The sequence below is a fragment of the Erpetoichthys calabaricus genome, chromosome 14, assembly GCF_900747795.2.
Source record: "Erpetoichthys calabaricus chromosome 14, fErpCal1.3, whole genome shotgun sequence".
NCBI classification, from domain to species: Eukaryota; Metazoa; Chordata; class Cladistia; order Polypteriformes; family Polypteridae; genus Erpetoichthys; species Erpetoichthys calabaricus.
In genome coordinates, this window is record NC_041407.2 from 9,154,269 (window position 1) to 9,181,104 (window position 26,836).

Here is a 26,836-nt window from a genome sequence, read left to right on the forward strand (position 1 = left end):
ACTGTCATAACAATAGCGTGCCACCCCATCACATTTTCCTTTCTTCTGTTTTCCTATTTGCTATCCATGCAGATGTTTCTACCTGGGCATGCGCTGGAAAATTAAATTACCAGGCACTGAGCATTAGCTTGGGTGGGGATGAGGGGTAGTTATAAGGAGTGGGGTGGGGTGGGGATTATTATTCCATTTTCTTGTAATCAAAGGTCAAGCAGGACTCAGAAAGATGTGGAAAGACTACCGACCAGCCAGCTCTTTCTCCTTACTCCTTCTTTTTTTCTCCATCCTCTTCTGCCTCTTTTCTTCGCGACGTTTGGCCTCCTCTGCCTCCTGATGTTGCCGACACTTGTGAAAGTTCTCCACAACTACCCCGACGAACATGTTGAGCACGAAGAAGGCCACAATCAGCAAGAACGAGATAAAGTAGAGCAACATCCATGGGTTGTAGTTCAACCTGGGCTGTTAAAAAGACAGACCTGTTACCAAGAGCTGAGAGAAGCCTGCATCATCTGATCAAGGCTTCTTTATTGGACAATACATACATGACATGTTCAGACCTGCTTAAAGGGTCACAGAGTGGCCGGAACCCATCCTGGCAGCAGGAAGCAGCTCTAGACAGGGTGGCAATTCTCTGCAGGGCACACAACCGCTCATACTGGGGCCAGTTTGGAACTGTCTGTCTATTCCTGTCCTCTTTGAGTCGATCACACTGCGTGTCTGTCTGTCAGTCAGTCAGTCCATACTCCTGTGTGTTTGTCTGGCACACTTTCTGGGTTTCTGTCTGTGTCGGTCAGACTGCAGATCCTTTTGCCCATTATTTGTATCACGTATATCTGTCTTATTGTCATCCCCGTGTCTGTCTGTCTGTTGGTAAGTCTGCTCATCGTCCTTTGCGTCCGTCTGTGTGTCCCTCTCTCAGCTTGCCTGTTTATCGTTCATTTTGTCTGTGACTACTTCGTTGTATGTGTCTGCCAGTTATTCTGCATGTCAGTCATCATTCTGTTTGATTGCCATTCTGCTGACTTGCTGTCAGGCTTTCTCTGTGTCTGTCCATCCTTCCAGGTGTCTGTTAGTCAGTCTGTCTTTTGCCCCCCGCATGCATTTGGTGTGTCTTTACATCTGTCTTTGTCTCCCCTTGTCCATCTTTTCACATGTCTTTTGTTTTTTTGTTTTGCTTTCCTGTCGATGAGTCTCTCGGCATGTCAGACATTCTGTGGGTCTGTCTGTCCGTCATTTCATGTGTCTGTTAGTCTGCCAGTCTGACTTCTCATTCTCTGTGCCTGTCAGTCATTATGTCTGTATGTGTGTGAGCAGATGTTTGTGTATCTGTACGTCTGTCTTTGGCACAGTCTGTCCATCATGCCATGCATCTGTCTGTCTGTCTGCTTGTCATTCAGTTTGTGTGTCTGTTTGATGTTCTGCTTGCCCACTGGTTGTTCTCTCAGCCTTTCAGTGCCCATTTCTCTATGTCAGTCTGCCCATCATTCCATTTGTCCATCAATCAGTCTGTCTCTTTCTTATCATCATTCTTAGATGATCTTTCTCTCAGTCTGTTTGTCACTCTGCATGTTTCTCTGTCTGTTTCTGACTCCTCTCCCTTTCTCTCTACTTCACTATTCTGCCCTTCTCTCTTTCTCTTGTTGTTCTCTGTCTGCCATGCTGGGTGCCCGTTATCCTGCTTGTTTTTGTTTCATCGGTCTGCCTGTCTCCATTTTGCTCATCTTGGCTACCAGTTGGCCTCTTTGTCTGTCTGTTCTCTCCCTGTTGCCCTGCTGTCATTTTCCCTAAATCCCTTTTTGTTTCATTTGCCCTCAGACCCCTTGCTCAAGACACAGGCTTCATTTTGGAAGAACAGAAGAAGAAACCATTTTTATATAAGCCACCAGAATGGATTCTGGGAATCTGGACAGGTTCCTGGGATGGGGAGCTGCACATTTGATAAAAGACAACAGAACAACATACCTGCTGGTCGACCCCCACTGCATCCAAGCCGTCGTACATGATGTCCACCCAGCCGTCTTTGGAGGCGAGCACAAAGAGCGACATCAGAGCCTGTTAGAGACAGTCAAGGGAACTTTTGAGTGGGTTCAGTTTGCTCATGCTCCAGTGTATTTAATGAATTAATTACATTTAGATTGCGCTTTTCAAGGTACTCAAGGTGCCTGACAGATAATGGGGAACCACTTTAATGACCACCACTGTGCCAGTATGCTCGCCACACATCTGCTATTAGGATAATTAGCCAGCTAGAGGCAGGGGATAATCAGGGGCCAGAATGACAAGGGCGTGATGGGAAATTTAGCCAGAACATCAGAGGACACCAGACTCATTTTGATTGATGCTCAGAGATCTTCTGATTCCCACTTCCTAAGTATAACTAAGTATTCTTGTCCTTCTTGATCTTAGTTCACCATTTGACACTATTTCTCACACGCTGCCTGTCTTCACTGGGTATAACTGCTTATTCATGGTTTCAGTCTCACTCAACTGATAGATTTTAATTTGTTGAACTGAATAAAATCATTTCTCAGAATCCATCTGCTACCCATGGTGTGCCACAGGGATCAGCACTGCGTCCCTTACCTCCTCCTCCTTGGTTCAATTATGTATCATCACAGCAGTTTCATTGTTGTGCTGATGACATCCAGCTTTATGCTTCTGCAAAATCCACCTCAGGTTCTCTTTGGTTAGTTGCCTCCATGATATTAAAGTTTGGATGACGCATCATCTGCTTGAGCTTAAGAGTGCCAAGTCTGAAATTCTCCTTTCAAAATTTGGAAATGCTAACATCTTTATTCCTTCACGCCCTCAAGTCAAGAGCATTGGTGTTGTATTTGACAACATTCTGTCTAAAGAAGGCACAACAAAGCCTTGAGCACCTCAGGTGACTCGGGGATTTCAGGCTGCCCTCCTAAATACTAAACAACTTCTATAATCCACCATCAGAAGTATAACTTCCTGGTTTGGGAACGGCATGCATCAGGACCACAAGGCTGTGCAGAGAGTGGTGTGGTCAGCTGAATGCATCACAGGGTGTGCACTTCCAGGACGTGTACACCAAGCGATGGTGGACCAGGACAAAGAACATGAACAGCGACAGCAGCCATCCCAACAACAGCCTCTCCTCTGTGCTGTGGTCAGGTAAACACTATGGCTGCCTGAAGTCCTGTGCTGAGACACTGAGGTGGAGCTTCTGTCCACAGTCCATCCACATCGTGAATAATGAAAGAGTCTGAAGCTACATGATGGCCTACTCTCATGCATTATTTCTTTATCTATTATTTATCAACTATTTATAATTCTGTTAAAGAGTTTTGATATTTATAAAGTCATGTATTACTGTTATTGTCCCTTTACATTCTTCTTAAAGGCACAGCCATTGGAGTTGAGCAACTGTACTGCATGTAAAACTTGCATGTGACAAATGCCATGCATGAACGCCAGAGGAGCACCTTCTGAGTTCGTCTATGTCACTGTCACTAACCATGTCGTCTCCCTTTCTCTCCACAGCTCTGAGGACATGCCCTGTGAGGGCAACTGACTCCGCCCCTTCCAGTCAAGAGCCCTATAAAGCCCTGGCTCCCTGGGAGAGGGCATCTATTGTTGGATTGAGCTGACTGCAAGACAGAACTCCATCCAGTTCAAGAAGACCTGCTCAAAGAACGGCTCTAGTTTGCCTACCCCGGCTCTCTTCTTTTGCTCTTGGACCCTACTGTTGAAATTGTGCCATCACACGCTGTTTTTGTTCAGTTATCAGGTAATTAAACAGGACAACTTTTCATAATTTTGGGCCGTGTTATTTCCCTACTCAACGACACAAATAAAATTTGATTTGATTTCTAGTCTCACGTCAATGCTGCCTTTTACCACCTTTGTAACATTTCAAGTCTTTGTTCCTCACCATTCTACTCAGCAGGTGAGACATTGATTCATGTATTCATCACATCAGAGGTTAGAATATTGGGATGATTTATTGCCTTGTACCCTGGCTAAACTTGTAAACAGATGCCCATCCTGATGCCAACCTCCTTTAGCTGCCTTTTCTGGCATTCAAGAGGGATGGTGACCTTATTTGAATTGCAGGACACATGCATGGTATTTCAGCTTTGTCTACTGTTTAAAAATCATGAAAATGAGAAATGCCAAAAGTAACTAAGGGCAGAGCATAGCGCTATATGGGCAGGAGATTTTTTCTCAAAAGAAGATTTATCTTTGTAAATCTGGAAATAAGCATGCAGATCTATAATCTGTGAGAAGACTGTGTTTGTTACATTTCCTCCGGGGGCTGCATTAGAAACATGGATGCTGTTACTTAATTTCTCTTTAAAGACATCCATCCATCCATTATCCAACCCGCTGAATCTGAACACAGGGTCACGGGGGTCTGCTGGAGCCAATCCCAGCCAACACAGGGCACAAGGCAGGAACCAATCCTGGGCAGGGCGCCAACCCAGTGCAGGACACACACACACACACACACACACTGGGGACAATGTAGGATCGCCAATGCACCTAACCTGCATGTCTTTGGACTGTGGGAGGAAACCCACACAGACACGGGGAGAATATGCAACTCAATGCTGGGAGGACCTGGGAAGCGAACCCGGGTCTCCTTACTGCAAGGCAGCAGCGCTACCACTGCACCACTGTGCCGCCCTCTTTAAATACATCCCTTGCAAATTGCAAAAAGATGTCATGTGCACAAAAAATACAGGATGGTGTCATCAAAGAAATGTAAATGAATGCAAAAAGGCCAGGCGAGTATTGCACAAGCACCTGGGCTGCCTCATATAATGCAGGGTGCTGCTCCATAGAGCGTTCTCAGTGGGGACACAGAAACAGATCCTTAGCCTCTCAGGAATTTAAAGAAACTTCACTAACGGGTTGTGCCCTTTCTTACACCACTGACCTGGCCTAGGTTGTCAAAGTTGTACTTGTGGCGGACCCACTTGTAATGCGCCTGGAGGCAGTCCGACTTGTTGGTTATGTTGCTGGTGTCCTCTCCCAAGCACACAAAGAACTTGCCTTTGAAAAGCTGTCAGAAACAAAGAAAGAAAGATAGAAACAAAGAAAGGTATGATTTGACCCATGACTTACATGGCCGACCCTGCCAGGGCGGCTCCAGTGTCATCAGGCCCCAATTGAGCTTTAAAAAAAAGTCAACAAGCACAGAATGCGAAACCAAAAAAGCCAGCGGGCAAACTGTGAGCCTCCTCTCGTACAACTCCCACAACATTTAGGACAAGTAGAAAGTGTCCCCATCTACCTGAACTCCGAGGATGCCAAAGATGATAAAGAAGGCACAGCAAATGACAACTATGTTGCCAATGGGCTTCAAGGAGGATATGAGGGTCTCCACCACCAGCTTCAGACCTGGCGCTCGACTGATCACCCTACAGAAAGAAGAAAGAGGAAAAAAATAAGATGACGGTAAGGAAGGACTCTTCTGGGTTTTAATAAGAAAATAACAACTATTTCTGAATTCATAGCTCAGATTCAAATGTTATTAACTGTGCAACCACACATCAGTCCATTGATTTTCAGGGCTGCTTTTCACCAGTACAGGGTCATGGAAACCATGGACTCATTTCAGCAGAACCAGCCACGAGGCAGAATCCAATCTTGAAAGATATGCCAGTCCACTGGAGGCAGTGCCAGGCGAAGCTCATATGGAGCCTTAGGCATGTGGGGTCCCCCTCCATGTTTAGAGCATGTGCCCCTCGATATGACTAAACAGTGCCAATTGGTGTCCAAAGCACGGAAAGAGGTGGAGGAGTGGGTTTGGAGCGCATGTCGGGGAGTGTGCCCCTTAACTTTCAGAAACTGTGCCACTTGGTTAACGACACCCTAGGCAGCCAGCTATGTCACCTGGTGGATGGACCGGCTTTGATTGGGGGGCACACCCGCTTACATACAGCAAATTTACCTGCTGTGTATGTCTGTAGAATGTGGGAGGAAAGTGTGTTTTAGGCATGTTATGGCACCCCGATAAATAATCAGTACTTCAGAAATCTCTTGTTAATAAGGTAGGAGAGAATAAATGGGAATTTCCCCTTGGGGTTAATAAAGTATCTATCTATCTATCTCTCTAGCTATCTATCTATCTATCTAATTTTGCAATCCTGCCAACTATACCAAAATGAATATCTATCTATCTATCTAATTTTGCGATCCTGCCAACTATACCAAAATGAATATCTATCTATCTATCTATCTATCTATCTATCTATCTATCTATCTATCTATCTATCTATCTATCTATCTATCTATCTATCTAATTTTGCGATCCTGCCAACTATACCAAAATGAATATCTATCTATCTATCTATCTATCTATCTATCTATCTATCTATCTATCTATCTATCTATCTATCTATCTATCTATCTATCTATCTATCTATCTATCTATCTATCTAAATACAAATAGAAATGACACTGATTGTGACACAGTGGTCACCCCTGATGCCCTTTGTGTCTAGTATTCTTGGTCCAAATGCTGCGCCCAGTTGCTCTTGTGTGAGGTTTACTCTCCACTTGTCATCGTGGGCTTTTTTCTGGCAATCCCACAGCTGTCTTTGCTTGAAAAATGGACATATTTAGTACATTTTTAAGCTATTCCTCCATGCCCCTTACCTTAAATTGTAAAGCTCCAGAGCAGACAAGATATTTTTGAAATTCATAGAAAGCAAAGATAATTTTAGAGCACAAGTTTGCATGGCAAATGCATGTACTGTACACCATTTTTATGAAGAAATAACTTTTGACTTGAAAAATACCAAACTTATCCTTTAAGTAGACAAATCACACCACATCTTTTAAATGACGTTTTTCTTTAAACTTGACAAGCCATGCCACCTCTCTCTTTAAGTGTGGCCATCTTGAGTAGTAGATTATCTACAGGTTTGCTGAGATCTTCTGCACTTGTCAAGATAACTTCATAGTTTTTCATCTCTGGATCATCTTTAGTCTTTTTTGGTCATTCATGTTGTGGCTTCATGAAGACTGCTGGGCCTTGTGTCCATATTTTACTTTTGGTGAAGCTTTCTAGGCTTGGCTCGGTCCTCCTGGTGCCCGAGCTGCTGGATTTAGGGCAGATGTGACATTTTTCCATTGTGAAGGTTGTGAATGATCTCTTATCACTGTGATTCTGTTAGTGACAGAACTCATGAATTGAGTGTTTTCATTTGAAATTTATTTTATTGCTGTGGTGCAGTCCAACCAAAATGCAGATTCTTGAAGGGGTATTTGAAGTTCACTTTTTAGCATTTTATCCATTTTAATGGCCACAATGGCTCTAGTCTTGGAATTATGACCTGCTTCATTGGTTCCATTCTTGGTTTTCCCATTAGGAGTGAATAATGCTTTTTTGTCTTCTTTGTTAAGCAAAAGAAGATATGTGATGGTGCTGCATCCATCTTCAGTGGCACCCAGCACATTGACCAAACACTGCCACCTACTGACTAGGAGAATATCCATGTGCTGATTGAATGAGCCCCTGCAAGTACAAATGCCATTTCGGTAGCTGTCAGTGTGCTCGCTAGCTTAACACGGTAAGTATAACTAGGGCTTAATGCTTTAGTAGTCAATATCACTGGCAGAATCCTTGTCAGTTTTGCGGAGTTTATCTGGGGGTTCAGATGGGTGCATTGCCCTTTATAAAGCAGCATGTGATAAACTGGAGGGCGTGGATACTGACTAGCTGTTAACACACTTTGTGGCAGGGCAGTGCTTACAACTGGCCAGCAGAGGGTAGCATAGCCTCGTTTAGAATTGGCTCTCCATGGCAGGCTGCATAGGCGTCTGTGTTCTGTCAACAGAGCATGAAATGTAAAGTTTTTAAAGAGCTGAACAAATCTCTGACACCTTCTGTTATGTCGACTCCAACTCTCTGAAGACGACCGTCTCTGCCTGCCATCTACAGAACGGCATGCCATGATTCTCTTTGCCAGCAATTTCCCGTTTACAGGGGAGACTGCTGAGCGTTTCAGCACTCGGTATGAATCGATGCAAAAACTAACAGTCCTATTATTTGCAGGCTTCGTGAGGGTACTCTCCATAAAATAATCTATTTGCCTTTTCACCTATCTAAAAAAAAACAGAATAACCCAAGCATGCAATTATCCTTCAGCGAGAAAAGGGTGGAATGACGAGGGGGGCTGCATTCGAAGCACGGATGCTATTACTTCATTTCTCTTTCAAGACCTCCCTTGTAGTACTAGGGTGGTGTCATTAAAGAAATGTAAATGAAAACAAAAAGACCAGGCAAGAGTGGGGAGGGCTTGCCTTTAGGACCCCTCTACTGCACTTTGGAGACACCAGCTGACATCATGCAAGCTCGATTTCCACAGAACTTTGTAAGGGGTGAAGCTCAACTTAATCACGAAGAAGGCAGGACAGGTAGTAGTAACCCATATGTCAGCCAGCAGGGGTGTCTACTGGACAGACGCAGGACCTCAGACTGTCCTGATAAACAGGAGAGAAATGCAGTGGATTCAGAAAGTCTTCACACCTCATCACTTCTTCCACATTTCGTTGTATTGCAGCCTTGTGCTAAAATCATCTCAATTCATTGTTTCCCCACATCAAGCAACACTCAACACCTCAGAACGACAAAGCGGAAACAGGATATTAGAAATTTTTTTGCAAATTTATTAGGTTCCTTTGGCAGCGATTCCAGCCTGGAGTCTTCTTGGGTTTGATGTGACAAGCTTCACACACCTGGACTTGGGGGTTTTCTGCCATTGTTCTCTGAAGATCCTCTCAGGCTCCGTCAGCTGTCGGTGGACAGCTATTGTCAGGTCTCTCCAGAAATGTTCAATTGGCTTCAAGTCCGGGCTCAGGCTGGGCCACTCAAGGAAATTGTTGTCTTTTCTTTGTGCTTAGGGTCATTGTCCCGTTGGACGGTCAACCATTGGCTCACTCTAAGGTTCAGAGAAGGTTTTCATTAAGGATATCTCAGTACTTTGCTCCGTTCAGCTTTCCCTCAACTCTTCTAGCCTCCCAGCCCCTAACTCCACAGCATGATGTGGCCACCACCATGCTTCACCTTTGGATGTTTTGTTGATTTCTCTGTCTTTGGCTTTTGAGTATTTCGGCATTTCGTCTCATTGAGTATTTAGCTTTTTAACCTTTTGAGTATTTTTGGCCTTTAGCCCTTTTTGGAATTACAAGATCTTTTGCATTTTGAGGACTTTTGATACTTAGCCTCACTTTTGTGGTGTTTCAGCCAGGATTCCAACTTCATGTTTAAGGTCTGTTTTATTCAGTTTTGATTCCTTTATATACAGGGTGAGGCAGAAAGGACAGACATCTTTTACAAAATCACAAAATTGTTATTTTTTTCTTACAAAGAAATTTATTGAAAGATTTGAGTCCATATTGAAATAGCATTTGACAAAATCAAGTGTGGAAAACAACATTTCCCATGTGGTGTCTGTTATCACTGATGCATTTCTGAAGGTGTTCATAGAAGTTGGCCTCCACTCTTTTCAATATCACTCTGTCGATTTGGGCGACTTTCACGCGAATGGCTTCCTTCAGTTCCTCCAATGTATGGGGCTTATGCTCGTATACATGTGCCTTAAGGTGACCCCACAAGAAATAATTGCACATGGATAAGTCAGGGGGCCGAGGAGGCCAATGAATGTCACCAAACCTGGAAATGAGGTTGTCATCAAAAATTGCTTCCATTTCGTGTGCAAAGTTCAGTCGCTGTGCGTAATCCCCGACCTTCAACTGTTGCACAACAGCCAATTTGTAAGGATGGAAATGCAGGTCTAAATGCAAAATACGCCTTACCGAACGATTACTGAGGCCAAGTTCAGAAGAATGCTTCCGAGCAGATCGACTTGGACTGCGCAGCAGGGCTAGTCGTACGCTTTCCACATTTTCAGGGGTACGTGCAATTCATGTAGCCCCCGGCGGTCTTTTGTTCATTAGTGTACGAAGTACTTTAACCCAGCGTAGGACAGTGTTACGAGCGGGAACAGCTTTATTTCTGTGGATATTGAAATGGCAACGAAACTCACGCTGAACTGCGGTAATAGATTGGTTGTTCTTGACAAAACAGTCGTACGCAAAAATGCGGTGTTCTATCGTCCATGGCTCCATGGCTTCAACTAAAAATAAAATAAAAAAATGCTAAGACTTCGCAAACCTAACGCCACCTACCGCACATCTGTCACTCCACCTAGTGGTGAGTTCTAGCCATTTGAAAGACGTCCGTCCTTTCTGCCTCACCCTGTACATTGTTACTTTTGTTGAATATTTGCATTATTCTTTGTTTTCATTGTGTCTGTGTATGCAAGCTGCCTGGGTTATGTTCCATGTGTTTTGTGGGTGAAGCCACCTGCCAATCACTGCCTGGTATAAACGTGGAGGATCTCCCACAATACCTGGCTGGGGTGTTTTGGTGAGTTCTGTGTTTTTACCGGGCCTTTTGTATTTTTTTGGCTTTCTGCTCTGTTTTTAGACTTTGCCTTGGGATTCTGTTGTTGGAGTTTATTTGCTTGAATTGCTTTGCATTTCAGTTAACTCGATTTTGCCATTGTGATCTTCGGATCTCCACAATATGACCTGTGAAGAATAAAACCTTTTTTATTTTTATGAAGTTTCTGTGTTTGACGATTTATCCAGCTGGGGTTTGGCGCTATATTCCCCTCTAGTGGGCATTAATGGAAGTGCCTTTGCCATTTTTTGGAATTTATAAGTTTTAGAACTCATAGTTATAACAGCTCTTCATTCCCTGTTGATTATTTGGGAATCACTTGGCCTGGATCGTGGATCATTTTTGTACTTCTTGACTTTACCATTTTCTCAGTCAATAAACTAATTATATTAAGATCAGCCTGTTTGGGAATTTGTGCTTTCTCCTTGTTTTCAATCATCTTAATCACAACGGGGAGCACTAGGCATGTGGCCACTCCATTCCCACCAGTCCAGTGAGCAAAGTCAGAAGCAGTGGGAGAAAGTGAGGCAAGTGTGTAAGGGAAGGAGTGTAATAACTGGAGTGAACGAAGAAAGGGACCCTGTACTATGAGTGTGGCAAAGTGGAACAGGTGCCCCATGGGGTCGTTGGGCTCCTCCACGCATATGCTGGACCCAGGAGGGCTTTGGGCTTATAATTTAAAACAACTAATAAAACTATTCATAAGCAAGGACTGCATAATCATAGTAAAGTGTTTTATTACCACAAACAACTGTCCATACATTTCTCCAGATATTACTGAACACATAGTGCAAATACTTTCAAATTCCAAAACAATGTCAAGACATTATTTGGAAGATCTGACCCTACTGTGTGGCTTTGCCAAGATCTCTGCTAAAACTCAAGAGGAGACCCTTGTAAGAATAGCGGGGTTTTTTTTTTCCCAGAAGAAAAACCTGAGAAGCCTTTGTACTTTTGTGTTCTGCCTACTCTTGTCACTGCCTTCTTCTTCTTCTTTCGTCTGCTCCTGTTAGGGGTTGCCATAGCAGACCATCTCTTTCCATATTTTTCTGTCCTCTGCATCTTGTTCTGTCACACCCATCACCTTCATATCTTCTCTCACCACATCCATAAACCTCCTCTTAGGCCTTCCTCTTTTCCTCTTCCCTGTCAGCTCTATCCTTAGCATTCTTTTCCCAATATACCCCTCATCTCTCCTCTACACATGTCCAAACCAACGCCATCTCGCCTCTCTGACTTTGTCTCCCAACCGTCCAACTTGAGCTGACCCTCTAATGTCCTCATTTCTAATCCTGTCCATACTCGTCACACTCAGTGCAAATGTTAGCATCTTTAACTCTGCCACCTCCAGCTCTGTCTCCTGTGGCACCATCTCCAGCCCATATAACATAGCTGATCTCCGTACTGTCCTGTAGACCTTCCCTTCCACTCTCGCTGATACCTGTCTGTCACAAATCACTCCTGACACTCTTCTCCACCCACTCCACCCTGCCTGCACTCTCTTTTTCACTTCTCTTCCACAATCCCCAATTCTCTGTACTGTTGATCCCAAGTATTTAAACTCATCCACCTTCACCAGCTCTACTCCCCTCATCCTCACCATTCCTCTGACCTCCCTTTCATTCACACACATGTATTCTGTCTTGGTGGCCCTACTGACCTTCATTCCTCTCCTCTTATATTTCCACCTCTCCAGGGTCTCCTCAAACTGCTCCCTACTCTCTCTACAGATCACAATGTCATCAGCAAACATCACAGTCCACGAGGACTCCTGTCTAATCTCGTCTGTCAACCTGTCCATCACCATTGCAAATAAGAAAGGGCTCAGAGCTGATCCCTGATGTAATCCCCCCTTCGTCACTCCTACTGCAGACCTCACCACTGTCACACTTCCCTCGTACATATCCTGTACAGCTCTTATGTACTTCTCTGCCACTCCCGACTTCCTCATACAATACCACAGCTCCTCTCAAGGTCACTGCCTACTCTTTTATTAAAAAAATAAAATCTTTGTATTTATACCTGTGGCCTCCATGGTGCTCATTTGGATTTGGAGAATGACACAACAGCACACCCTACAATTCATAAATATTCAGACCTCTTTACTATCTGCACACTTCATTGTGTGGTAGATTTAATGTGAAACGGATCATTTGGCCAATTTTGAGCATTAGTTAATACTCAAGAACCCACAATGGTAAAGTGAAAACATGTTTTCAGGAAGGTTTGCAAATTTATCAAAAATCAAAACCTAAAATCTCTCATATACTCCTAGAAGTATTCAAACCCTTTGCTGTGGCACCCAACATTGTGCTCCGGTGCCTCCTGTTTACTTTAATTCTCCTTGAGATTTTGTCCAGAACTTGACTGGAGTTCACTTGTAGCCAACTGAATTGATTTAGAGAGGCTCACGTGTACCTCTGTACAGAGGGGTCCACAACTCAAACTGCATGTCAGGACAAAAACCAAGTCATGAAGTTCAAGGGCCTCTCTGTAGGCCTCTGCAATCCAGTTGTGGTGAGGCAAAGACCAGAGCAAGGGGAAAAAACATTTCCTAAGCTTTCAGTGTTCCCGGGAGCACAAAGGTGAAGAAGTCTGCAATCATCAGGACTCTTCCTAGAGTTGGTCGCCTGGTCAAAGTGTTTAACCAGGCAAGAAGGACTTTGGTCAAGGAGGCAACCAAAGAAACAACAGCTCCTCTAACAGAGCTACAGACGTCTTTTGCTGAGATGGAAGAACCTGTTGGAAGGGCAACCATCTCACAGCACTCCATCAATCAGGTGTGTATGGTAGAGTGGCTAACTACTGCTGGGAGCTTGCTAACAGTATTTTAAGGAATCTGAGAGCACAACGAAAAAGATTGTCTGGTGTAGTGAGCCAGAAATTGAACTGTTTGGGCAGAATGTCAAGCACTACATCTGGTGAAGACCAGGCACAGCTCATCACCTGTCTAACACCATCCCTACAAAGTAGCAAGGTGGTGGCAGCATCACGCGATGGGAATGGGGGGCACAGGTCAGAATTGACAGAATGGTGAATGCTGCCAAATACCAAGAGCTCCTTAAAGAACACCTGCTCCAGAGTGCACACCACCTCAGACTGGGGTGATGGCTCACCAACGACCCAAAGCATACAGGGGTGGCTTTGTGACAAGTCTCTCTCTGAGTATCCTTCAGTGGCCCAGCCAAAGCCCAGACTTCCACCACACAGAGCCTCAAAGATGCCAGTTTTCAGACTCTTCCCATGCAATTTAACGCAGCTTGAGAGGGTCTGCCAGGAGGAATGAGATAAACTGCTGCCCAAATCCAGGTGTGCAAAGCTTGTACAGACTTCGCCAAAAAGACATGAAGCTGGAATTGGGGCTTCTACAAAGTACTGAATTAAGGGTCTGAATATTTCTATGAAGGAGAGATTTCAGTTCTTGACGTTTAATACATTTTCAAACGTTTCTGAAAACGTCATTATGGGTTACAGAGTGTACAATGCTGGACAAAAATGTCAAAAGTATCCAATTAAACTAAATTTACAACACACTAAAGCGTACAGAAAGTGAAGGGGCCTGTGTTCTTGCTGAATCCAATGTAATTTACTCTTGTGGGCCTGAAAATCATCACTGGCAACCACAAAAATAAATCAACATTTCACTTGGAGGTTTTTAACCTCAGAAGTCCCAAAGGCCTCTTGATGAGGCCGAAGCTGCGGAGCAACTGACCTTCCTGAGATACCCAACTCTTTAACCAGACACGGCCTTTGAAGGAGCACATGGACTTGGCGAACATTAACTGAAGAGTCTGCCATGCGCAACCTCACAATTGAAGTGATGGATGAAGACGCATCTCTCAGAGGCAGCACAGATTGCTCCTTCCCTCTGGATATCTTAAATTTTGATTAATTATCTACAAAAAGTAAACAAAGCAGGGTGCAGCAGAATTTTAAAATTGACTTGATTAACCTCCATTAAATGTAAGTTAAATTAGTGAGCTGGTGTCGCTAAAGGCTTTCGCAACGCATGAAAAACTGACAGCTTCCTTAATCGAGTATTGACAGAAGAGCCATTTGGAGCTGGCATTTGATGACAGAAGCCCCCTTTTCTCTTCGGGAGCGTCTGGATGTTCACTTTTTGATAAACTTGCTCCACTGGGCAAAGTAAGAATTGGGGTCTGCCTGTGAATTTCCAGAAGGTGTGCTCTGCTAATGCATAACTTTAAGTGTTAAAAATATGTGCAATTTATTACCATGGTTATTCCGTATCTCACGTGAATAACAATAAAAATAATATAACAAAGACTATTGATGATGGTATTAATATCATAATTAATATGCTGCACAGTAGTTTACGGTCGATTCATAAAGTCTTCAGACCCCTTCACTTTTTGACATTTTGTGATGTTGCAGCCTTGTGCTGAATTCATTTGAATTCATTTTTTCTGTCATCAAGAAACACTGAGTACCCCAGAATGACAAAGTGAAAACAGGATTTTTGAAATATTTGCAAATTTATTAAAATTAAAAACTGAAATATCCCAGTGGCACAAGTACTCAAGACGGTTTACTCCATTTTAGATGATGCCCCTTTGGCAGCAATCCCAAGAAGACATTTCAAGTCTTCTTGGTCTGATGTGAGAAACTTCACACACCAGGATTTGGGGATTTTCTGCCATTCTTCTCCACAGATCTTCTCAAGATCTGTCAGGCTGGATGGAGACAATCGGTGGAGAGCTACTGTCAAGGCTCAGTTGGGTTCGTGCCTGGGCTCTGACCGGGCCCTCAAGGACACTCTCGTGGCTGTCACTAAGAAATTCCTGTGTTATCTTTGCTGTATACTTTGGGTCAGTGTTCTGTGTGGAGGTGAACCTTCAGCCCGGTTTTAGGTCCAGAGCACTCTGAAGCAGGTCTTTATTAAGGGTATTTCTATACTTTGCTCCGTTCAGCTTTCACTCAACCCATTCTAGTCTCCCAGTCCCTTATGCTGTATAACAACCCCACAGGATGATGCTGCTACCACCATGCTTCACCACTGCAGTGGTATTGCTCAGGTGATGAGCAGTGCATGGTTTTCTTCAGACATGACACTCATCACACCAGAGGACCTTGTTTAACACAGTTTGAGAGTCCTTTAGTTGCCCTTTTGTAAATTCCAAACAGGCTTCCATGTGTCTTTTACTGAGGAGAGGCTTCTATCTGGCCACTCTATCATAAAGGCCTGATTGGTGAAGGATTGTAGTGATGGTTGTCTTTCTTGAAGGTTCTCTCATCTCCACACAGGTGCTCTAGAGCTCAGCTAGAGTGACCGTCTGGCTCTTGTTCACCTCTCTGGCCCTTTCCCCACAGTTACTCAGTTTGGTAGGTGACCATCTCAAGGACTCTAGGAAGAGTCGTGGTTAGAAAATTGAAAAATTATATAATATCATAAAATTATATCAGCTGTGCCCTTGAGAGCCCACAGTGCTGCAGCGCTGGGGGAATTTGTTTTGGCCTTCCCCAGATCTGCACCTCGACACAAGCCTGTCTCTAAGCATTGCAGGGGATTCCTTCGACCTCATGGCCTGATTTTACTCAGGGACCTTCTATAGACAGCTGTGTGTCTTTCCTAATCAAGTCCAACCAACTGAATTGGCCACAGGTGGACTTTAAACAGTCTGTAGGAACATCTGAACAATTATCAATTGAATTGGAATGCACCTGAGCCAAAGCAAATATTCTTGTATCATTGGGATATTTACATTTTTTAATTTGAATAAATTTCTAAAAAAATTCTGAAATCCTGGTTTCACTTTGTCATTTTGGGGTATAAAGTGTTGCCTGATGGCCGATAAATGAATTTAAATGATTTAAGCACAAACTGCAACATAAGAAAATGTAAAACAAGTGAAAGGGTCCAAGGGTGCATCTGGCGCACGTCATGTCACTTACAGGAACCAGTTTTGAGGGTACACTGAGGAAGGGTTTGGAGGTTACACATCTGCTCACCTGCCTTTTCTTTTCTTTTGTTACCAAAGCCAACAAGACAAAGATCTGAAAGAAGAGAGCCCTGACTCCGCCCCCTGGCCACGCCCCATCGACCCCACCCCTTTCACCTCTCAGATTCTAAAAGAAAACACCAACTGGAAGTGAACGTGACTTGCTAGACCAACAGCGGCAGACAGCGGAGGTCTCACACCATGGCTTTTTGTTTCATTTAAAATTTCTATTGTCACTTTTAGCCTACTATAGGTTCATAAGTGATGTCAGCCCTTGCATCCCAAACCTTTTTTGCACTTTTCTTCCTTCATTTGTTTAAAAACAGCAATGATGAACCAAAAAAGGGGCCAAGACAGGAAGTTTGAGCTAACCTGAGCTAACACGGAAATTATGAGACGAGTTCTTATTCTCGCTGCTGGTTCATCTCCACCAATTCCAAACTCGTTTTAAGAGTCTGTCTCACTGTCTCACATCCGTTAAAGATTCTGTTTTTTTCCATGTTTTTATTATATGTTTGTTTTTTACTGACCTTGTTCTTTGTCAATTATTTTCTCATATTGTATTGTCCTTCAATTCCTTTTCTTTCCTCTAAGGGGCAGAGCTTTCTGGCTAATAGGACCGCCATCAGAGACCCAGGCTAACGGCCAAGGCACGGACTGTTTTCTCTGTGTTGTCTGCCCCCTTTGCTCTTGTATCTTCAGGTCGACTTTCCTTTTGTTAGTTTGTATCTCAAGCATGTAGACATTTGGTTTTTGTGAGTATTTTGACTTTTAGCCTTTGGCTATTTTGGGAGTTTCAAAGCACAAGAAAGCAAAAAGAGCGGAACCACAGGACCCCTGTGTCCTGAGCAGCACAATTCCTACCACAACTCACTTTTTAAAGCTCACTGAAGTCTTGGCATTGAAATGTCGAACAAGCAGAATGCTTACCGGAGGGGCCGCAGGGTGCGCAGAAGCCGCAGGACTCTCAGCATTCCCAAGATCTTTGTTCCACTGTTGGAGATCATGGAGACGAGGATGTCGATGACTGATATGAAGACAAGTACACCATCCAGGATGTTCCAGCTACTCTTCAGATATGTTCTTTCCCCAAAACACCAGCCCATGGCTACCACCTACAAACAGATGCAAATGCTGTTAGAGGTAGGACTGAGCACAAAGAAAATCAAATGTGCATTAAAGTCGACCTTTCTGCCTTGATAGTCCATCAGCATAACAGCAGCTAAACATTTTTATTTACTTATACATTCATTATATTTGTAGAGAAAAATCCCATGGATTTCTAGTATATTTTTATTTGCTTGTCACCTGTTGAAGACAGGTAATAGAATACATTACAAAATATTTGATATCTTGAGCCTCATGTGTACCTTCAGCACCTTTCCTTTGTATCCTCATGTGTCTGAATCTCCCTTGCCCGGCACACTTGATGTCAAGCACATTTCTGTAAAGCCTGATAGTCGGATTCTGTCATTTCGAGACCTTTTTTAAATTTCCTGTCTTTGAAGGTGACTCTCAGTGTGCCTCCTATGCCTTTACTCCTCCGTGTGTGTCTCTCACTCACGCTTCTTCTTTCAGACGTGTCACCAAAGCCAAACTAACCAATCAGATTGCTTTGATGGACCACACACACACACATAGACCTAATATAGTAGATTATTATTGTTGTTAATTTATCAGACACCTTTATCTGAGGCAACTTATAAAGCCAGTTATAATACATACAAGAAAGATTAGAAGGTGCGAAGTGAGAACAAGATAAAAAAAAACAAGCAAGAGGGAGTCGCACTGCTGCTATATAATGACATGTGCAGCTAAACTAAGACACAAATAAAGTTCCTCAACTCCATGAGTCCAACAGCAGCTGTCCCGGAGAGCAGTCCCAAAGTATTTAATGAAGAGGTACGTTTTCAAAAGACACCTAAACAGGAGAAAATTGGGTGCAGTTTAGACTAGCCAAAGGGAGATCATTCCACAGCCTTGAGCAACAATGGAGAAGCATTGTTCAACCTCGGCACATCTCACAAGAGCACAAACAGACAGAGGCAGAAGAAAGTCTTCTTGAAGGAAAGGAAAAAGGGCGGAGGAGAGAGAAGCTCAAGCAGATCTAAGAGCAGTTCCGACTGATTCTTGATAGAGTCGCCCTAGCGGAATCCAGCTTGAAGAAGATCTAGTAGATTGTTGTCATTGAGAAAAGAGGGGAGCTGTTTGTGGACTGCATTCTAGCTTCTTGGACTGGAATGGCAGAAGGGAGACATTATAATGGTAATAAGTGTGCCAGGTTTCATTTAGGCCATGTTATTTTGAGTTTTCAGTATGACACAGATGCACACGCGCTGAAAATCATTATTCCAAAATGATTCAAATCGTGGTCTGGGATATCTGAATAAAACAACAAGGCCACTTTAGCCCTTACCCAGCATGGAAGGGTTTGACCGAAACAAACAAGATACAGACAGACACTAACCCTAACCCTAACCCTAATTTTTGAGCAGCTCACTCTTCCACGTATAGCATGAATATTAGAAGGCTAAACAGAAAGTTGCTCTTCACAACACTCTCCTCATTCATCCTGTCTAGAAGAAGGATGGCTAAGGAAGTTCACGCTGCATATCCTGATCAGTTCAGCAGAGCCGTTTTAATCGCAGGCCTCAATAACCCTGGGCTTATTTAATAAATAATCAGCCTGTTATCTTATTAATTGAGCAAGTTATCAACTCTCCCCAGTGAGCGGCACTGCAAGGAGGCAAGTGTTTGGCTGTTATTAAACACTAAATAACAAGACTGGGTTTATAAAATCAGACCACTTGGAGCTAAAACATAATCATGAAGGATTAATAAAGAGGGCTCAAAGGCACAGGGCTGTTATGCCCACGGAATCATGTAAAAACAACAGAGAACGTGTCTTACCTTTACTGTCATCTCGGTGAGAAAGACCACCGTGAAGATGTAGTTGGACAGCGTCAGGAAAAATCTCTCCTGTAGAGAACAAGTGAGAAAGAGAGAGACCCTCAGATGGGCACACAAGGCAACTGAGGGAATTCTCATTGGGGGACAAAATGTCATAGAAGGGTAACACAGCAGAAGCTCAATGCAGAAAACGCAAAGGAAACGTATCCAGTCAGCACGGACATGCAGCTTCCACTTCAGGTCTCAAATGGACTTTCAAGAATTGCCATGGACTCCTTCTCCATGTTATTTTTTTTAACCCCACACAGTTGCTTACAAGTGGGAAATAGAGAAATGGTAGCCCCGCCAGATCCGGTTTGGATCTGTTTTCATTCTGTCATTTACTACTGAGACTCGAGTGGCCAGAAAATACAGAGCTTTGTATGAGGACTTTGGTTTTGTGTTGCCGCCATTATCAGGTACAATTCCTGCTGGTGGAGCTCATGCTTCATTCCCCTTGGTCAGGACAAGTGGCATCTCTACTGAGGTTTGTCACACTATCATGGACTGCTGTGCAGGAAACTCATTTCTTGTGCACTGTCACGCACGCGCGCTTAGGGAGCCAGGGAAGGACCCAAACTGTTACGTGAAACCGCAGGCCAGAAGGGAATGGCGGAGCACTAACCTCTCTCTCTTTGTTTTCGGCAGAAAGAAAGAAACACCACCGCCATGAAGTCGCCTCCAGTAACTAACCACGCAATATCACTTCCGCATTCCCTCTGTCGACCCCTGATGACGTCAACATCCCAGCATCCATCTTGGTACCTTCCCAGCAGCCTTCACTTTCATTTCCGGCCCCTCTCCATAAAGATTCCCCCAGTCTGCCATCTTGTTGTCTGATACATATTGTTATGAACAATTTTTCTGACCAGGATTTATTATTTACAGTATACGGGGCCGGAAAACCCCAACCCTTTATGCTTGTTGTGTCTTCTTTTTACAGCACCTACAATCTCTTCCCTTTGGTTGCTACCAAAGCTTACTACCACATAATGGCATATATAACGGACCACAGATATGTAACATATACAGGAAATAAAAGGCAATAATGCAGAGTTACACTGCACTGAGGCAGGTAATCACAGAGTGTTTGCAGGATTTGTACCCATTCATACAGAATACTTAAAGTGTGGCCAAGACGAAGGTCATAAGAGAGCTTGATGGCATCTGGGTGGAAAAAGAGGGCAGCTAGCAGGAAGAGAAAGACTGCCGGGGAAGCGATCATATGTGAAGGTCGTGGTCTTCTCAGTAAGAGATTTGTACCTCTGCCACTATTAATATCTATGAGCTTCCGTAATTAGGAGTTAAATCTGAAACAAAAGAAACAGCCAGCTTCCTACCAGCTCTCTATAGCACTTCTATTTATAGCAATTAACAAAATAAAGCCAGAAAACAAAAACAGTGAAAGTGCCAAAAAGAGATGTAAATTTAGAAAACACTTGCAGTCCATCCATGAATTCAACCCTAACATGATAAAGCAGGATGATAAATTCCAGGCTGAGGCCACCGGTGGATTTTGTTGGCACTTTTTGTACAGTGGATTCAGAAAGTCTTCTGGCCCCGTCATTTCCTGCACACTTTATCGTGTTGTAGATTTAATTTTAAGTGGATAAATGTGACGTTTCTGCCCATCAATCTTCACTCAGATTCCCATAATGACAAAGTGAGAATGTGTTTTCAGAAAGGTTTACAAATGTATTAAAAGTCAAATAATGAAATCTCTCATTTCTGATTGGACATCATTTACAATGGCACATATGTACCTGTGGATAAAAGGTCCACAATTCGCATTGCATGTGAGCACAAAAACCAAGCTGGGAAGTTCAAGAAACTCTCTGTAGGTCTCCTTGATCAAACTCTGGTGAGGCACAGATCAGGGCAAGGAGATAAAATCATTCTGGAGCTCTGACAGTTCCCAGGAGTGCAGTGGCCTCAATGATTGTGAAATGGAAGAAGTTTGGAACCACCAGGAGTCTTCCTAGAGTTGACGTTTAGGCCAAACCAAGTGACTGGACAAGAAGAACCTTGGTCAGGGAGGTGAGCAAGAACCCAATTGTCAATTTAACAGCTTCAGAAGTCATCTGCTGAGATGGGAGAACCTGTAAGAAGGGCAACCATCTCAGCAGCACTCCATCAATCAAGCATTTATGGTAGAATGGCTAGATGGGAGTCACTCGTGAGTAAAAGGCATATGATAGTTAAAAGGACTTTAACAGCATGAGATGAACAAAATTGAACTCTTTGGGCAGAACTCTACATACTATTTCTGGTGAAGAGCACCAGGCACTGTTCGTCACCTGCCTAATGCCAACTCAATGGTGCTATGGGGGTGCAGGGGCAGGCAGACTGGTCAGAATTAAGGGAAGGGTGAATGCAGCCAAATGCAGAGGAGTCCTTCTCCAGAGTGCACACCACCTCAGACAGGGGCTATGGTTCACCATTCAGCACAATAACGACCCAAAGCATACAACCAAGACAACACTGGAGTGGCTTCAGGTCAAGTCTCCATCTGTCCTTGAGTGGCCCAGCCAAAGCCCAAACCTAAACATGTGTGGAGAGACCTGAAGATGGCTGTTTACAGACATTTCCAGTCCAATCTAATGGAACCTAAGAGGATCTGCCAAAAAGAATGGGCTAAACTGCACAAATGCAGGTGTACAAAGCTTGTGGAGACTTACCCAAGAGAACTCGAAGGTGGAAATGCTGCTAAAGGGACTTCTAAAAAGTCCTGAATTAAGGGTCTGGATACTTCTATGAATGAGAGATTTCCATTTCTGACTTTAAATAAATTTACAAACCTTCCTCATGACATGTTTTCACTTCGTCATTATGGGTTATTGAGTGTTGAATGATAGGCAAAACTGGCAAATGTATCCATTTAAAATAAACGTACAACACAATTAAGTGTGTGAAAAATGACCTTTTAAGTTCACTGTATCTATTTGTATCCTTAACCATGGGGTCTCCCCAAAAACGAATGATTTTCTGATGTTGCCCCTTTCTTGACCCTTGGTTATTTTCTTCATTTTTAATTCATTACTGACTTGAGTTCTCAAGCACACTCAAGTGTTTATTGTGTTTTCTTAGTCACTCTCTGTCGAGATTACGATCAAGGCTTTGTTAGGTGGACTTATCCGGCATGGTTTAGTGAATAAGAACCATATCTGGGGGATCGGGCTGGGCTCAAGGTGTCCACTCTTGTACTTCTCCTATTCAATGGCTAACAAAATGAAGATCCCTCAGTGTCCCCCCTCACGCTGAAGTTCTCTGAGCTTCCGTTTGGTGCACCTTAGTGAACAGCATTATTTCTCTAAACAAAGTCTACAGCAACTCATTCACTCAAGGAACCTCTGCATTCTTTAGTCTACTCCCCTCTTTTTGGAATCTGCTACATAAACAGCCGAAGTGATAAAGCCGATAGGTGCTACTGTCCATTCCTGAGAGCCGCGAGCTCTAAACAGACTCGATGAGTTCACGTGAGGCGCGTACGCCTGCAGGCCTGTCATTTGTCTCTTCTCTCTCTACACTGTCTGCATATTTGCTATTGTGAGTTATTCAAGCTGTCCCTGTGACTTCTCTTTTGTCCACTTTCTGCAACTAAAATCATCTCTTTAAAACAGCCACTGTATTTAACTGCTTGTTGCCTGGGTGCTGCCAAGTGAAGATTGAACTGCTGACCTTACATGGAGGGCTTACGGTGCATTCAGAAAATTCTCAGACCCTTCACTTTGTACACTTTCTGTTATCTCGCAGCCTTGTGCTACAATCCCATTGACACAAGTATTCAGACTCTTCACGCAGTACTTTGTTGGAGCCCCTTTGTCCGCGATTCCAGCCTACAGTCATCTTGGGTTTGACATGGCAAGCTTCACACACCAGAATCCGGAGATTTTCTACCATTCTTTTCTGCTGATCCTCCCAAGATCTGTCAGGTTGGATGGAAACCACCAGTGGACAGCTATGTTCAGGTCTCTCCAGACAAGTTTGTTTGGGTTCAAGTCTAAACTGTGAGTGGGCCACTCAAGGACATCCCCAGAGTTGTTACTAAGACACACCTGTGTTGTCCTTGCTTTGTTCATTTGGAAGGTGAGTCTTCTTGGGTCGATTCAGAAAGTCTTCAGACCCCTTCACTTTTTGAACTTTTGTGATGTTGCAGCCTTGTGCTAAATTCATTTCTTCTGTCATCAAGAAACACTGAGTACCCCAGAATGACAAAGTGAAAACAGGATTTTTGAAATATTTGCAAATTTATTAAAATTAAAAAACTGAACTATCCCACTGACACAAGTATTCAGACAGTTTACTCCATTGTAGATGAAGCCCCTTTGGCAGCAATTTCAAGAAGACCTTTCAAGTCCTCTTGGTCTGATGTGAGAAACTACACACACCAGGATTTGGGGATTTTCTGCCATTCTTCTCCACAAATCTTCTCAAGGTCTGTCAGGCTGGATGGAGACCATCGGTGGAGAGCTACTGTCAGGGCTCAGTTGGGTTCGTGCCATTCTTCTCTAAAGATCCTCTCAGGTTATGTCAGGTTTGATGGAGACCGTCAGTGGACAGCTATTGTCTGGGAGGAAACTCACAGAGTTGACCCTAAGCCAAGCCTCTTCTATGTGGGCTTTGCTTTTTCCTTAGGGTTATAGTTCAGAAGATGAACTTTTGGCCCAAGCTGAGGTCCCAGGCACTCTGGGGCAGGTTTTCATTAAGGATATCTCTGTAGTTTGTCCTTCAGCCCTGACTAGTCTCCCAGTCCCTGATACTGTGGCCACCATGCTTCACTGTTGGAATGGTATTGCACAATTAATGAGCATTATCAGTGTCCACCACACATGATGATAATTGTGATTTCATCAGACCAAAGAATCTTACTCCTGATAGTCTGAGAGTCCTTTATGTGCTTTTTTGAAACCTCCAAGTAGACTTTCATGCATCTTTTACTGAGGGGCTCCCATCTCCACACAAGTTTTCTGAAGCTCAGCCAGAGTGACCATTGGGTTCTTGGCCACCTTTCTTATCAAGGCCCTTCTTCAATGATTACTCAGTTTGGCTGGAAGAGTCGTTGATGTTCCAAACTTCTTCCATTTAACAATGATGAGGGCCACTGTGGTCAAGGGAACCTGCAGTGCTGCAGACATTTGTTGTAGCCTTCTCCAGATCAGTGACTCAACACAATCCTGTCTCAAAGCTCTGCAGGACATTCCTTTGACCTCATGGCTTGGTTTTTGCCCAAGTGTGGGTCCTTCTATAGACAGCTGTGTGCATTTCCTAATCATGTGAAATCAATTGAATTGACCACAGGAGGACTCCAAACAAAGTCTAGAAACATCTCAGTGATGATCAATAGAATGGGGCACACCTGAGTAAAATGTCAAATAGAAAAGGGTTTGAATACTTCTGTCAATGGGATTGTTCAATTTTTTTATTTTTAAGAAATTTGTAAAAAATTCTAACATCCTGTTTTCGTTTTGTCATTCTGGAGTACTGCGTGTTGCTTAATGAGGTAAGAAATGAATTGAAAAGACTTTAGCACAAGGCTGACACATCACAAAATGTGAAAAGTGAAGGGGTCCGTAGACGTTCTGAATCCACTGTACATAAAGCGGTCATTCTAAGAGGGGCTAGAAAAAGCTGGTGTAATTAAGTGATGGGTTGGCATAGTGGAAGCGACATCCACACGTTGACATCTTTTGCAAGAACATTCAAAAAATAAAAATACAAATGTCAAAACCAAAGAAAACCCACTCAACGTGAGGAGACATAAAAGTGAACACATTTAGAGAAAGTGTGAGCCTACTGCGCTATTGGAGTCGATCTTGGGCCTCTCCATTGCGATGGTGATGCAGTTCAGGAAGATGATGACTAGAACGATGTGGTCAAACATCTTGTGCGTGATGATTTTATTGCACGTCACCCGGAAGCTAAAACAATACAAAAAATTAAAAAGGTATCAGCATTAACTGAAATGCAGTATGCAGTATGGACACAGACAGTTATCATAAAATCTTGAAATGGAAAGAAATCCAACAGGAAAATATAATATGCACGTCACTGGATAAAAGTCATGTATTTATTTGGACTATATTTACTATATAGAACAGGACACAACAATTATTTCAATTTTAATTTCACAATATCACAGTAATGTTTATGCTATGTACAGCAGTTGGCATGTCTGCAAAAACAATCCTGGGCCTGCCTGCCCCAAAAAACAAATGACTGCTTTTTGCTGGAAGAGATTTAAATGACAAGGTGCAATTTATTTTCACAATAGTTTCTTTCAATAAGACAGCAAGTCGCTGCTCTTCTTCTAGCAAAAACCTGCCAAAACAGGCTTTCATTATGAATTAATTCAAACTGAGTACTGGGCTGTATAATTTGATTTTTTTTCCAGCCTCTAGCTTGTGAGATTATTAGGACACCACATTTGAAGCTGGGCATGAAGTGTCTATTGAGGTGGATTTGCTGTATTGTGGCATCTCTCAGATAAAGTATTTATATCTACATAAGAGCTTCTGGTTCCTTCCTGTAATTCTGATTTGGTTCATGTATGTATTATTCATGGATATCAAATGTAACTAAGCAATGACAATGTCAGTATACACATACATTTATTTCAGATGAATTCATTTGATTTCCTCAGCAGTGCCTTCAACAATTGGACACTAAGTGCTTATTTTGCCCAGGCTTACCCACCCAGGGGACTTGATCACAAGAGGTCTGACAAATGAGAGGAAGAGATCAAGATCATAGATGAATTGTCCCAATAGTGCATCCAGATACATTATAAAAATTTGTTTCAGATTCCCATAATTTTTTGTGTGATGAATAGTAATAAGCCTGTGGTTTGTGCAAAAAGTTCTCTTTAAATAAAGTACAAAAGAAAATTCACCAGAGTCATTTCCTGCTGCGTGTAGACATTTTGTTGAGCTCCAAGATGTGCATTGTAGTTGTTCTGGTAATATGATGTGCACTTTGTCAAATAAGATTACAATCTTAGTAATCCCAGTCCTAAAGATGAATCACAGACAGAAATGGCAAGCAGTATCTTCCTTATGGAGCTTGGAGTGTGCACATCTTCTGCCTCATCTGCAGGAATAGCTGCTGTCAATTCAGGCCACATATCACAAGGCTAACAGTATTATTAAATACGTCAGTAAAGATAGCAGTTACTTTTCTTACTCTTCCATTCATATCATTTGCATTTATACCACTACTATTGATATGTGATTCACGTACAAATCGTTCTTTTTGAACAACTCTTTTCAGTGAACCATATGAATCGATTTGTGAGCAAGAATGAATCAATTCAGTGGAGCTCAGTGAGAGTGTTAAAGTGCGTGTTGTTTAAAGCGCTTGAGCAAGTGAGCGAGTCGCTACCCGAGAATCAACTTAACAATTCTCGTCCTTTTGATCCGTGAGCGAGTCACTACTCGAGAATTCTCGTTCATTTGATTCGTGAGCAAATCATTTCAAGTTGCACAAT

The 26,836-nt window shown here is 43.1% G+C and overlaps 1 protein-coding gene across 14 annotated transcripts in view; it reads right to left on the minus strand.

Moving 5' to 3' along the window:
• Nucleotides 1-26,836, minus strand: part of cacna1g (calcium channel, voltage-dependent, T type, alpha 1G subunit) — a 453,630-nt gene that overhangs the window by 69,597 nt on the left and 357,197 nt on the right. For 10 of the 14 annotated variants that reach the window (XM_051936491.1, XM_051936490.1, XM_051936486.1 and 7 more), the window contains 7 exons: nucleotides 25,148-25,271; nucleotides 19,315-19,383; nucleotides 17,335-17,519; nucleotides 5,264-5,390; nucleotides 4,907-5,032; nucleotides 1,960-2,049; nucleotides 243-456 (listed from right to left, as the gene is read on the minus strand). In XM_051936491.1, coding sequence (XP_051792451.1) covers nucleotides 243-456; nucleotides 1,960-2,049; nucleotides 4,907-5,032; nucleotides 5,264-5,390; nucleotides 17,335-17,519; nucleotides 19,315-19,383; nucleotides 25,148-25,271 — 935 coding nt within the window. The remainder of the gene's footprint in view (nucleotides 1-242; nucleotides 457-1,959; nucleotides 2,050-4,906; nucleotides 5,033-5,263; nucleotides 5,391-17,334; nucleotides 17,520-19,314; nucleotides 19,384-25,147; nucleotides 25,272-26,836) is intronic. The other 4 variants (XM_051936495.1, XM_051936485.1, XM_051936496.1 and 1 more) reach the window with 1 other exon arrangement.